At 41.1% G+C, this 13862-nt stretch overlaps 1 protein-coding gene across 1 annotated transcript in view; it reads left to right on the plus strand.

Moving 5' to 3' along the window:
• Window positions 1–2534: 2534 nt before the first annotated feature.
• Window positions 2535–13862, plus strand: part of LOC111671677 (uncharacterized) — a 21351-nt gene continuing 10023 nt past the window's right edge. The window contains exons 1-10 of the mRNA XM_087179973.1: window positions 2535–2634; window positions 5109–5234; window positions 6374–6529; window positions 8360–8498; window positions 9181–9350; window positions 9700–9834; window positions 10159–10344; window positions 10465–11024; window positions 11407–11549; window positions 12084–12305. Coding sequence (XP_087036099.1) covers window positions 2575–2634; window positions 5109–5234; window positions 6374–6529; window positions 8360–8498; window positions 9181–9350; window positions 9700–9834; window positions 10159–10344; window positions 10465–11024; window positions 11407–11549; window positions 12084–12305 — 1897 coding nt within the window. The 5' untranslated portion in view covers window positions 2535–2574. The remainder of the gene's footprint in view (window positions 2635–5108; window positions 5235–6373; window positions 6530–8359; window positions 8499–9180; window positions 9351–9699; window positions 9835–10158; window positions 10345–10464; window positions 11025–11406; window positions 11550–12083; window positions 12306–13862) is intronic.

Here is a 13862-nt window from a genome sequence, read left to right on the forward strand (position 1 = left end):
CACCCATGAAAATGATAGAAACCAAAACCTTGCTGCTGTCACAATAAATTACATGATGAATGTAAACAGGCGTCAGATCCTTCATGGGACAACTCTGGTCTGAGATCAGATGAAATCAGAACTGATTTCTATTTTTATCTTTAACTGGAAGAGCACTGCTTGCCAATCTTGCCCTAATGGCACGCCACTGACCAAGAACTAAAAAAGGTTGAATGAATTCCTCTGTGCACACTCACATGGCAGTGATTTTCCCACAGTGATATAACAATATATTTATTCCAGCTGAAGATAAGAAACATCAACAGACCTCTGGTAAAAACAGTGGGTCTGCATCTCTCCATCCGTAAACACAACGAAGCCTATTTATTTTTTATCTTAACATTTGAATTGTTGAGAAAGATCACAAACATGTCATTGTAGGACGTGCACCCACAGCACATGGGGACAGGTGGATGGTCCACACAGCCCACCTGTACATGAGCACACAACAAAAGGTGCTTTAGACTTGATTCAGTCTCTGAGGTGCCACTTGGTCTCAGCTCACCTGCTCTTGATGGTTCTTTGATCTATAGATGACAGGTGTAACCCATGGTTTGTGCCAAGCAATTACTAATAAAACTGTCAGTCATATCAATTTATATTAATACTGAGAATGTGTCAGAGCAAATTAATTTCAGGAGCTTGATGTAGCTTGATTGATATGCACTATAAAAAATAAAGGCAAGGCGACATCAAAAGTGTTTGTTTCCTCACCCTGAAAATATCAAGACAAGAAGTAAAGAAGTGACTATTTTCTAACTGTATACTTAATATTTACTTTTACATTTAGAATGCACATCATTTTATAATTTACATCTTTTCATTATGAAAGTTTTTCTATGTGAAAAGCCCTGTGTGCACCTCAGTCAACATGTCAACAGTGAGCAGCTGGAAATACTTGTTCTGCCGGTACGACAGTATAAACGAGGAATGCTTTGTCCCAGTTCAGTTTCAAAGAGTCAGATATTATCAAAATGACCAGTTCTGTTCTGGGTCAGAGTCATTAACACACGGGAGTTCTTCATTAATGATGCAGGTAAAGACAGAGAAAGACAAGAATCCAAGTCCGGCTGAAGCCATAAACTGCATAATCTTAGTTTTTCTGGCCTCATAGGCATTAATCTTCTGTTATTCATGTCTAATTAAAGTGAATCATACCCTGAGGTCTCTAAAAGGACACAGGGACAGCAGATTGTATTGAGCAATGGAGCTGAAGTCAGTCTGCAGACTGTGTGATGAGATCTCCAGGTGAGATAAAAATGGCAAAGAAAAGAAAACGTAGTCAGGAAATTGTCAGAACTGAAAAGGTGTGCCTGCAAGGAGGCCTCCAATCCTGACTCAGGTCACCAGATCTGTGGCATAATGGACCAGGACTTACTGTGAGAAGCTTGTGAAGGCTACTTGAGACGTTGGACTCAAGTTAAACTATTTAAAGAGAATGCTACTAAATACCAACAAAATGTCTGTAAATGTCTGACACACTGGGAATGTGATGAGAGTAATAAAAACTGAAATAATTCATTCTCTCTACTGTTATTCTGACATTTCCTGTTCTTAAACTGAAGTAGTGATGCTAACCTACCTCAGACAGACAGGTAATGTTTATCAGAATTAAATGTCAGGGATTATGCAAAATTGAGACTGAGGAGTAAAGTTCTGACTTCAACTGTGGATAAAGATCAGATCGTTTTGTCACCAGTGAAGGCAGAAAACCAGGTCATTCACATTTCTTTGCCACTTTAGGAGTTTTATAATTATATAATTATCATACCTCACACCTATTCTAATCTGCAAAAGAAAACTGATATGACGTGATTGATCAGAATCAATACTTTCATTTACAGCTTTGTTGCAGATTTGAGAGGTGTAGCCACCAGCAGCTAGAACTTGTGTTAAACTACTACTGATCTCATTGTGATTTACTGTCTCTTCTTCAGCATGTAAACTGGAATGTGTGTGTGTGTGTGTGTGTGTGTGTGTGTGTGTGTGTGTGTGTGTGTGTGTGTGTGTATGTGTGTGTGTGGGCACAACCTGGGGTAAGGCTTGTGGTCCCTCCTGACTGTCAAAGACTAAAACATCTGTACCAGTTGCTGAAAACTCTCCTTATGTTTAAGTTCACTTAACTTAATCTGCACTTGATATTACTGCAGCGTGATGTTCTGTGGAGACGACTGTTGAACGAGTGCTGGAGAAAACCAAGCAGAACAGCAAGAGGATGAAATATGTATTTTCATTTTCATGACTGGGGAGTGTTTTTACAGTGTACTCTACCTGTCTGTCCTTGTCAGCCTGATCAAGTGTAAACCTTAACCTTTCTAAGCAGACACACCTTTGAGAAACATGCATGCGTTGAAGTTTTAAGAGTATGAGGGAAGGGAGGGAAGAGGAGGAGGGGGCTGCTCAGAGTGGAGGGGTGAAGCTGATGGAGGTGTGTCTTCAGCTCCAGAGGATTTAAGGCTCGTCAGTGTGTTCTGACTCGAGTTCTCAGTGGGTTTATACACTCTGACAGAACAGGCTGGTGCATGCTGCGTCTTCATGGCTAAACTCTCCCTCACAGCAGTGGGCCTGCTGCTGCTGTCAGTGCTGCTGGCCGTGGTAAGTGTTCACCTGGAGGCTGCTCACAGCTTCACACATGCTGCAGGATCTCAGGGACTTCATTAAATGTAATTACTGATCATGATAAGTCATGCTTCTGTATATACAGTTTTTAAACTGGCAGCATAGTTTATTATCCCAAAAAAAATCAAATGAAAATTCAAGTTTTATTGATATAGCCTCAAACATTTGATCAAAGATCATTGAGGTTTCCTTCATTTACAATTATGTTGAGCTACATAGAAATACAGAGTTAAAATTCAAAAGAGGACAATACTCAGTGAAAACATTTGCACACTGAGGTGAGGTGGTTTGAAATGATCATATTGAATTGTCCAGGTGTGGTGAGCATGTCAATCTTTAGAGTGTGTTGCAGATAATTCCATGTGTTTGGTGCGCAAAAACGAGAGGCAGATTTTCTAAGTTGAGAGTAAACCCTCCTTGAAGCATAAGAGAGTTAGTAGAGTGAGTTTGGTCCTGCGGTCCAGTCTGGCACAGATGATGTACGGGGTGTTTAATGTCCAATAAGAGCTTTATTATGGTGCTATATGGATACTGCACTTTATGGATGAAAAGGTACAGGTGTCAGAGAGGACCAACCAGCCTTGTTCTACAGAATGCAGTGGTGATCTCTGTTAATGAAGCTGAGACACAGGGTTTGAGAGTGGAAGCTGCAGAATGTCTGTAGATAATATCACCATAATCTAGGAATGATAGAGAAATTGCCTCAACTATACTTTTCCCACAATGCAAGGAAAGTTGGATCTGTTTCTGTTTTTTGCCACAGTTTGATGATGAGATTTTGAATATGATGTTTAAATGAAAATTAGTTAAACATCTAGATATTTATATTCTGTGACTCGTTCAATATTGCTACCATTTAGTGTGGAAAAAATCAATATCTCTTGCTCTAGAAAAAAACGTGAACTTGCTTTTGCTTGCATTAAGCACCAGCTTTAAGTTATGAGTGCATTTTGAATAGCACTAAAAGAGCATTCTCAACAGCAAGATGTGAAGAGTCAGCAAAACAGTACAGTCTACAATAAAGTAAGATATTAAAATACTGTTGTATATGTACAGGTCATGAAAACAGGCTCTCAGACTATGATTATTATCATTATTATGGAAATATTATGAGCCTCTGAGCATGTAGTGTAGATGATGAGAAAACAAAACTCAAAACTTTTACACAATGTACATGAAGAAATTAATGAGTCCAAACAAAAATAAATAATTAAATAACGGAACAAAACAATGTACATTATATTTTTGTATCAAATGTTTATTGTTTGTCATAGTAATTCTTTTTCTGTTCATGAATTGTTTTATGATGTTTTTTTATGTACATTCAGGTCTCTCTTGAAAATTAGATTTCTATCTCAGTGGGATTCACCTGAATAAATAAAGGTAAATAAATAAACAAATAGCGAAGGCGTTTTTTTTTTTAGTGATCGGCAGGGAACCAGGACTCGAATCACAGGCCTGAAGGTTTGTTTGTCAACAGGACACAAAACGTACTGAACCCATTCTCACCAGAAGTGGTAGACGTGTTTAGATCCTGATCCAGGAAATTTTCCTATTGTTTTCCTTAACATTGCGAGACGACAAGAAATACTGTTTGGATCTTACCTAAAAAATCAGACATTCAGTATTTCCAGATAATGATCTGGATCAAGACAGAGAGAGAAGGCATCGCTAACTGCTAAGCTAGTGTGATTGGCAGATCAGACCAGTGTGAAAACACCTGAGGGATTAGTACATTTAAATGCACAGTGGGTAATTAGCCACTGTGATGAAGACAGTGGTAAAATAAACTGGGTAGTGATAGAGCAGGAACTGCATACATACAGCTTATATACAGCTTTAGATGGAGATAACTGGTTTGTTATTTATTTGTCTTAAGTTGTGTCATATTAGGTTTACAACCTGTTTGGCCAACTCCTTTTACAAGTGAATCCAATTCATTGGAGTAACTGACCTCACAGAGGAGGCGTCAACAATCAAACTGCATAACCACAAACACTGCAGCCTCTATAAGGAAAAGTATTCTCTCATAAGAGGAGCAGTGAGTGTTTAGATAGATAGATATCTCATGAACAGCAGCTTCTCAAACCTCTGATCAGACAGTCTGCTCCACCTTGGGGGAAGAACCAAACCACCTTAATTAAAAAGCTGCACCACAGGTGCTAGACATGGTGAGAGTGTTGCGCTTCATGTAAATGTTTTTGACGTTTGAGAACTGGTTCAGAGTCTCAACCTCCATGAATGCCTGGCAGCACAGATGAACCAACTGCTGATGGATGGGACCCACCCAGAGTGGTTAACCCCGGTCCTGATCATGAAGGACCCTGTGTATGTGTATATATGTTGTATACTATACTGTACTATAATATGTCAACCATGTGTTATGTGCTGAATGTATTTGTTCCCTCGAGTCCCTGTGAACTGGATTTAAGAGTCTGCTGTGCTTCCAGGTGCTCGGCGCTGAGGCAGGAGAGAGGAGGCCACAAACAGTGAGGAGGAAGAAGAGGGAGTGGATACTTCCACCTGCCAAGCTGATGGAGAACTATGATTACACTGATAGGGAATTCATCGCTAAGGTCATTTGATTTTATTTAATTAAAATCTTATTTTAATAAGCGTCAGGATGGATTAACTGGTTTCTGACACTGACCCTGCAGGGAAGAGGCTTTGAATGAGTTCCAGTCCTCGGCTTTAGCCCTGGGCTAAACAAGGTTTGTTTTAACAGAGTGAAGGAGCGAAACACAGGAACCTTTACACAGGTAACAGCTGGCTCAATGCTTTTCCTCGCTTGTTGGAATAATGAGCATAGTGCAAGTAAAAAGAATGCGAGACATTTTAGATTGATTGATAGATTGTTTAGTCCTGATAGATTCTTAGAGTCTCCAAGAATCCAAATGTGATCACTGAAGAGCCTACTAGAAGCAGGTGATTGGCTCAAATATCTGTCCATCATATGACACAGTAGAAGAGTGATGGAGAGGAAACATAGTCTGGGGAACTTCTTATCAAGTCAATAGATGATTGTTGTCGACTTTGTGAGGAAACTTTAACAGTCTCTTCTCTGTAGCTGCCTGTAGCTCCTCACTCAAAGGATGCTGATTGGTCCAAACCACTGTGGTTCAACTAGCAAACAGCTTGGAGCCTGAGAAGATGGATTATCACTTTATTTTATTTTTTAGTCTTTTTTTTAAAAGTATTTTTCCAGACATTTTGTAGCTGCACCATGTATATTAAAGTTAGTTACTGCTACAGCACTCAGTATTAGAATCTGTGATATGATCAATACTACTCTCATGTCTGTGCATCACTGTGCAGCAAGAGCTTTCTCAGCATAAAGATTGTAGGGGTTGAGTCTGCAGTACTGTGTGGTTTTGAATTTCAATTTTAGCAGAGTAAACAAATTACGTTCCTGTGGAGGATTGTGGTAAAAACATGAAAACGGCTGAGCCCAGACCTGCTGCAGGACTAGAGGACTGGAGCCTGATGTTTCACTGACCACTTTGACCCAGATCACTTTGTATTTTACATCCATGTTGGTGGAACATAGTGTTTTCTTCCTGGATGGAGGAACAATGATTCTGAACATAACACAACACACAATATATTAACACATGTGGTATTTGGAAATACATTATATAGTTGGGAGTAGTAATACACATTCATGAGACCTGACTAAAACACCAACATAGCAACAATATCTGTGTTTTCTTGTCAGATCCGCTCTGATAAAGACCGAGATCAAAAGGTGGAGTATTATCTCTCTGGACCAGGAGTTGACAAACCTCCCTTCAACCTCTTTGTGGTGGACCACGACACTGGCTTTGTGAGGATCACTGGTATTCTGGACCGGGAGAAATACCCATACTTCCATGTAAGTTCCTGTTGATGACTGTTGGGACAATAGATTGGGAGCTAAAGCTTTGCTTTGTTATCTTAAAGGGGCAGTGCAGATAATGCAGTAACACTCACTGCCTGCAGGTGGCACAGGTTAGCAGGTCAACAGGTGAAAAACTGGTCTGACCTTGACTGAGCAGCTCCACCATAGTGTTTTAGTGCATCTGAAGGAATAGATACACCCCTACTTTAATCTATCCAGTTGTCTACACACTCCATGAAACAGGTCACATTTACTCACGCTATACACCTGTAGATGTGGCGATGCCCATGATTTTAGGTTTAATTTCCTTTTTTTCCTGTACCCACAGTGATTGTACAGTACAATACATTACGGTCTAGACCTACTCTAAATATGAGATAACGTCTGTTAAGATTCAGCTCTATGAATAAAGTTAGTTGATTTCAATTGATTGTGTATGGGCTCTGAGCGTGACCTACAGCTCAACACTGTACGAAGGCCTCCTGTGAACTCAGGTAGACCGCTGGTGCTCATACCCTCATCATCCATCTATACACAATGTTTAGACCTGAGAACTCAAGGTCCACTTACTGTATTCCCTCTATTAGTCCAAGCGATGTGTGAAAACGATGCTAACTTTGGTACATATGTACAGTTTAGGACCCCTTCTTCTCCCCCACCCACAAGAAACAAGAAACAGATCAGCCTCCATGTATCTGAAGAGAATTTAAAAAGACACTGGGGACACAGTTTTTGTGGTCCAAGCCATTGCACATCTGTTAGAGCTGGACACTGAGGAGCTTTGGGTGGCATCTGGGACTGGCAAGAACTTCATACAAACACCTGACCGTGAGACTGCGCCGCAGCGGTGTGATTACACTGTCCCATTTCAAAGGCTCCTTCAAAAAAAATTCATCCTTCTTTTCCTGGGCCACAAAGGATCCAACAGGTGGATCCTCCATGATATGGCCCCTGAATTGGGACACAGCTAGTATATACATTTGCAACCAGAGCCAAGACGACCACATAGGATACCTGGAACACTGATGACGTGGCAACAGAGCCTCTCATGGCTCTGTTAAAGACTTTTCCATTGTGGAGCACTTCACAGACCTCCTCCACGATCACACCAGCAGCCAACTCAATATCCGTTAAGCATCCGTTCAAAAGGAAAGAGGAACGAACAAAGTTGCGACACCTCAAAGCAACAGTGGACCGAGGGTGACACTGTTGGGGATAAGAGCTTGAGGTGGCACCAAACTCCCATAACAGACTGGGGCTGGAAGGTCCAAAGCGATCTGAGACCATTGTGGTGAACTCTTCCTCAGACAAGCCGGTCCATCTTTGAGCTGTGAGGTTGTGGCTGCAGGAGATGCTGACGGAGGTACAGCTGTGTGTCCATGTGGAGGACACTGTGAAGAAAAGGTTTCAAAAATTAAATAATCAAACCTGTGTTATCGTGTGGTTCAGGAGACAGGAGGCAAAATACATCAATTGGCTATGGCGGAAAGTAAAATGGCTGCCATGGCAACCACAAGGTGTTTTAGTGATGGCTCCATTTCTGAAAATGTTCAGGGCCCAAACTGTAAAACTGTTTCATGCTTTTATGAATAAATGAACACATCACCTGGACTATAAAGAGCTTTCAGCTTTCAGCCACATCTTGTGGTCTTCATCAGTGGATGGAGTCTGATCAGTTTCAGTTCAATTTACTAGATTTTTTCCAAACTCCATCTGCTGATCAATGCCATGAGATTTGGCTGAAAGTTGAGGAACAAATCAGGTAAGGAGACCCTAACCCTAACCTGTCTCACCCTGACCCCCGTCCTCTTGTCACTCATGCAGCTAAAAGGAACTGCTAAATACAGAAATGGGACCACAGCAGAAGACGACATCCCCCTGATAGTCACAGTCCTGGACGAAAATGATAACACTCCTTACTTTCAGCCGTGTACTGGGAACATCACAGAGGCCAGCAAGACAGGTAACCAGCTGTTTCCTTCTCAGTCGTTTTAGAGGGAACATGTGATGTCATGTGTTTCAGTAAAACCAGTCACAACCAATCACAGTTTAGCAACATATCAACCAAAGAGTGATTGACAGTTTGTCTATGATGAATGTTTTTGTGACTATGCTCATCAGGATAACACTTGTTTTGAACTTGTTCCTCATCCTCATTCTCTCTTTAGCAGATAAACAAGGAGGATGATGATGTCACTGAGCAGATGTACAGACATCTGACCTCTGACATCATCAGTGGGGCCTCGTCTCATGTTCGACTAGCTCTGATTTTTTTATACATAGCATTTATAGCATTAAAAATATAAACCTTTTAGAACCTTTTATTACTGGATAACAATTTACATGCCACAGTAATACTCATGTTTGGGACCACTTCATCTTGAAAGCTATTTAAAAACAGCTGTGAATTGTTCTGCACATTTAATTATATCTGTCAGGCTCATGACTCATTTAAACTGGAGCTAATGGAACCAGCATGGACAGCTCTGAACTGTCCATGTATGATTCCATTCAAGTTCATATATCACACAACATTCTCATGAATGGTGTGTAGTATAGTGACAGTCTTGATACAGTGTATGAACAGGTCCACTGAGCTCTGATGGACTCTACTGAAGACCTTGTCCTGTTGTGATCCACCGCAGGAACCTTTGTCATGCAGATTCAGGGGAAGGACGACGACCAGGAGGGAACCATTAATTCGGAGATCTCCTACAGCATTGTGGGTCAGGAGCCAGAGGGCACAGGTCACATGTTCACTATCGACCAAAAGACAGGAAAACTGTATGTGAAAGAACCCACACTGGACAGAGAGGTAAGACAGTCCACGTAGGCTACAGCCTCAGAGTGTGAACCAGTTCTGAACATACACCATATACAGTACCAGAGGGTCCATATCAAAACATACTGAGACTTTAATCTTCTCATCTTCACCCGTCATTAGAAACACTCACTACATCTAACCTATAAAGAGTTCTTTCCTCATGGAGACAATCAGTGATCAATAATCACTGTTCTGTAAAACTTAGCATTAAGATGGAATCAGACAGTTTTTCAGCTCCGCTTTCTGATGTTTAACATGACTGACAGCTGATGATCATCACAGTATGATCACGTTTCATCCACTGACAGAAGGTCGTGTGTTTGATGTTTGTCCTCCACAGACTCATGACTTCTACACACTGATTATACAGGGGGCTGATTTGGGAGGGGCACAAGGGGGGCGGAGTGGGACAGGGACTGTCGAGATCCAGGTCATGGACATCAATGACAATGTCCCCACTCTGGAAAAATCTGAGGTGAGGAACGTGATACACACACACACACACACACACACACACACACACACACACAGGTAAGGTTTTCCTGATGTAAACACACAGAGTTTTATAATGCTGATGGGAAAGTGTCCCATTAAAATAGTATATTTATATTTGAAGCATTATTAATTTATGTCAAACTTTCTCTGACTCCTGCTGGACTTCCTGATTTTGGTCTGGTGGTTTTGGTCCAGAGTTCATAGACAGCTGAAGAGTGCAGAACTAAAGCACACAGAGTAGACAGCAGGACTTCTGTAAAGTTTTCACTATAGACTGCATGTTTAAATCATGATCTGTTTGCAGTACTCTGGTGCAGTGGATGAAAACATCGCTGACGTGGTCGTGATGAAAATCAAAGCTCTGGACAAAGACCTTGAACACACAGACAACTGGGTGACTGTCTTTACAATCATCACAGGAAATGATGACAACTTATTCGCCATTGAGACAGACAAAGACACCAATGTGGGCATCCTGAAGCTGATCAAGGTATTCCCACTTTAAAAATTACGATTTTAATCACTGTAACTCATCCTCAGTAGAATCCTGCCTCTAATTTCTTGTTTTTTTCTCTCTGGACCTTATCGACCCCCATCCTGGACCAAACAGGCTGTGGATTTTGAAGAAATCCAGAATCTTGAGCTTGGCCTGCTCATTGAGAACGTGGCTCCCTTGGTGGAGGGTGGTGCTGTTCTGATGGATGTGGATGTTCAGGTTGGAGAAGGTGGTGCCGGAGCCGGAGCCGGAGCCGGAGCCGGAGCCGGAGCCGGAGCCGGAGCCGGAGCAGGAGCCGGAGCCGGAGCCGGAGCAGGAGCCGGAGCCGGAGCAGGAGCAGGAGCCGGAGCTGCAGCTGCAACTGGAGCTGTAGGCAGTGGAGGTGCAGGGGTAGACCTGGATGCAGGTGTGACTCTAAATGTAAACGTGGACCTAGAAGGGGGTGGGGGTGTAGTCCCTGGAACTGGGGTTAAGCCTGGAACGAAGCCAAGTCCACAAGCAAAAAGCTATCCCATCAAGATTGCAGTGAACAATGTGCCAGAGGGTCCAGCATTCATACCTGCCACCAAGACCGTCCCTGTGTCAGAGGATCCAGATCAAGTTCCTGAGGATGGAGTGATCACAGTCTTCGCTGCTGTCGATCCAGACACAGGGAAACCAGCCGAGGATGTCAGGTGAGTCAGAATGAGGCTGATCAGAAATGTATCTGAAATGTTGACCTTGTGATGATGATGTGTGACCAACCCAGTGAGGCACTATGGTAACATAGTGATAGCCTCATCAGTATGATTGATATTAATCTCTTGTTTGCACAAAGAGTCAGTTAGCTTAGCATAAATCCTGGAGGGAGGGAAGCAGTTCATCAGTGAACTGCCTCTAGTTTTTATGCTAACTTTAGCTAATGACCTCCTCCCTGCTGACACAGACATGAAAGTGATGATGTCATGATTATGATTTTCTCAGATGCTGAACTGCTCCTTTAACCAAACCTCTTCTTCTGGTCAAACTGTTGGTCATTGTTCCTTTTCTCCCATACATGTACTGGTTGTGGTTCAGTTATGCTAAAGCCTATGATCCAGACAACTGGTTCACCATTGATGAAGAAACAGCAGAGATTAAACTCACCAAGGTCCCAGACAGAGAGTCCCCATTCCTGGTGAACGGTACCTACATCGCCAAAGTTCTGGCCATAACCAAAGGTATTACTTTATAATCTTTATAATACTCTGGGTTCATTGTAAACAATAGGGCAAGGTAATACTTGATAATCCTCTTTGTAAAAAGTAAGGCATCATCTCTGCCCTCAGGATAAATATCTGTTTAACAGCCTCTGCCTTCCTTCACTGAAGTATCTCTAATTAATAAACGTGATTTATCACCACATGTTTAAGATCAGCACTTAAGAAATGCAGTTTCAAGATGTAATTTATGAGATGAAGCTTATCTGTGACAGAAGCTGTCAAACCACTGTGTAACTCAAGGTGTGTCTGACTGAGAAGAAGCCCGGGGCTGAAATAATGTCCATAACATTTTAACATGAAACTCTGAGGAAGAAACCTCACAGTACCAACAGTTTAAATCAGGGTTATTCAGATATGTGTAATGTTGGCTGTCACATGTACATTATGTATATTTGTAATAAAGCTACAGTAGGAGTTAGTCACCACTGAACAGACCTTCACAGACCAGACTGGACCTTCACGTCTCACAGTCTGTGCTGTTGTCATCCTCAGACATGCCATCAAAGACAGCCACGGGAACCATAGCCATTCAGGTGACCGACTCCAACGACCACTGTCCCACCCTCTGCACCACCCACAGAAGTCTGTGCTCCGATCAGAAAACCGTTGTTGTGACCGGCTGCGACGAGGATGTTCGTCCTAACAGTGCTCCGTTCATGTTCAGGATCATACCTGAGGGGACAAGAGGCAGCTGGGTGGTAGAAGTCATCAACGGTAAAATACATTAGAATAGTCCGTTAACATTAGTTAAAGTCTGACTAGTTTTTCTTTAGGAAGAGCTTGTGATCCACACATAAACTGACTGGATTAAAAATGATTCAGTAGAGTAATCTATGGTTTTTCTCAATTGCTTTGATGCAATTCACTCTTCAGAAACATCATTCTCACAACTCTTAATTCAGTTCTCAAAACAGCAACATGCATTTCTCATAACACTAAATCCTGTGCGCACTGTGTAACACTGCAACCTGTGCAAAAGCCAATCAATCAAAATCAACCAATCAAAATTGTTCATGTGTCGAAACATGCAAAGTCAGCCACTCACTAACCTTTTCACCAGAGCTTCAAAACTTAGGCACCAAATGTTTTAATGTTATGATAAAAACCTGGCTGACTTAATGAAAAAGAGAACTGCAAAAATATGGAGCAAAAAATGTTAAGACGCACAACACAGTACTGCAGTTACAACAGTAACATGATGGAAAAATAACTATATTCTGTTTCAACATTGCATTGGTGATTATTGTACTGTGTACATTTCAATCTCTCTGCAGATCACTGTCCTGTCACTTTAGAACACTGCATGTAAATGTATATACAAGCCTATGGAAAACAGAAGAGTTTTAAATATGTATCCAAAAAATTACTATACTGAAAAAAGTGTATGGTATGTACGTATATTTTCTTTGCAGTGTTTCATTTGTCCAGCAGATTTGTGGCACTTTGCATTTTGTGTGCAATTTATGGATATGCGTGTAGAGTTTGGAAAAAATAAGACCTAGTTTAGAAAATGTGTGAAAGCAGTTGAAAAAAAACTTTACCTGTTAATTCACAGATAATAACAGCTGTAGCTGAGGAAAGTAAACTTATGAACATGGAACTATCAGAAAATAGACAAAGAGAAATATTCAATCAAACTTAGAACATAGCATCAATTATAGTACAGTAAATTCACATCACATAACAGTATATACAGTGTTGCTTGAAAGTATGTGAACCTTCCAGACATGGTCACTGTTTTTGTAAAAAACATTAAAAGAACCTTATTTAACAGACATCCAAATCCTAATTTGTAAAGCACAATTTCCTAATACTGGACACACACACACAAAAAGAGATATTTTTCCATTATGTAATTCAACAAATGTGGTTTATTTCACAAACTCTGAAAATGTAACATGTGCAAAAGTATGTGAACCCTTCTATTAGTAGATTGTGGCTCCTCCTTTTGCAGCCATTACTTCAACCAAACATCTTCTGTAACCTGTCTCTTATACACATCTACACACACACAAAAAGAGATGTGTATAAGAGACAGATCCAATGGGAAGCCTCGCATGAGCAACGTCATGCACAACAATTCTGACAAGTCAAAATGACGTTTGCAATATCATTAACTTTAATTCTCCCTAGTTAAAACTGAATTACAGATATATGCAATTGTCTTTATAGATGTGTGACGAGTCTAATGTCTTTCTCAGTGACATCATTGCAGATATCTGTAATTCAATTTTGACAAGTAAAAACTGAATTACAGATAACTTTAACTGT

This window comes from Seriola lalandi, unplaced genomic scaffold (genome assembly GCF_002814215.2).
Source record: "Seriola lalandi dorsalis isolate HSWRI2012SDOR001 ecotype SW California unplaced genomic scaffold, Sedor1 jcf7180002054885, whole genome shotgun sequence".
In the NCBI taxonomy this organism is placed as follows: Eukaryota; Metazoa; Chordata; class Actinopteri; order Carangiformes; family Carangidae; genus Seriola; species Seriola lalandi.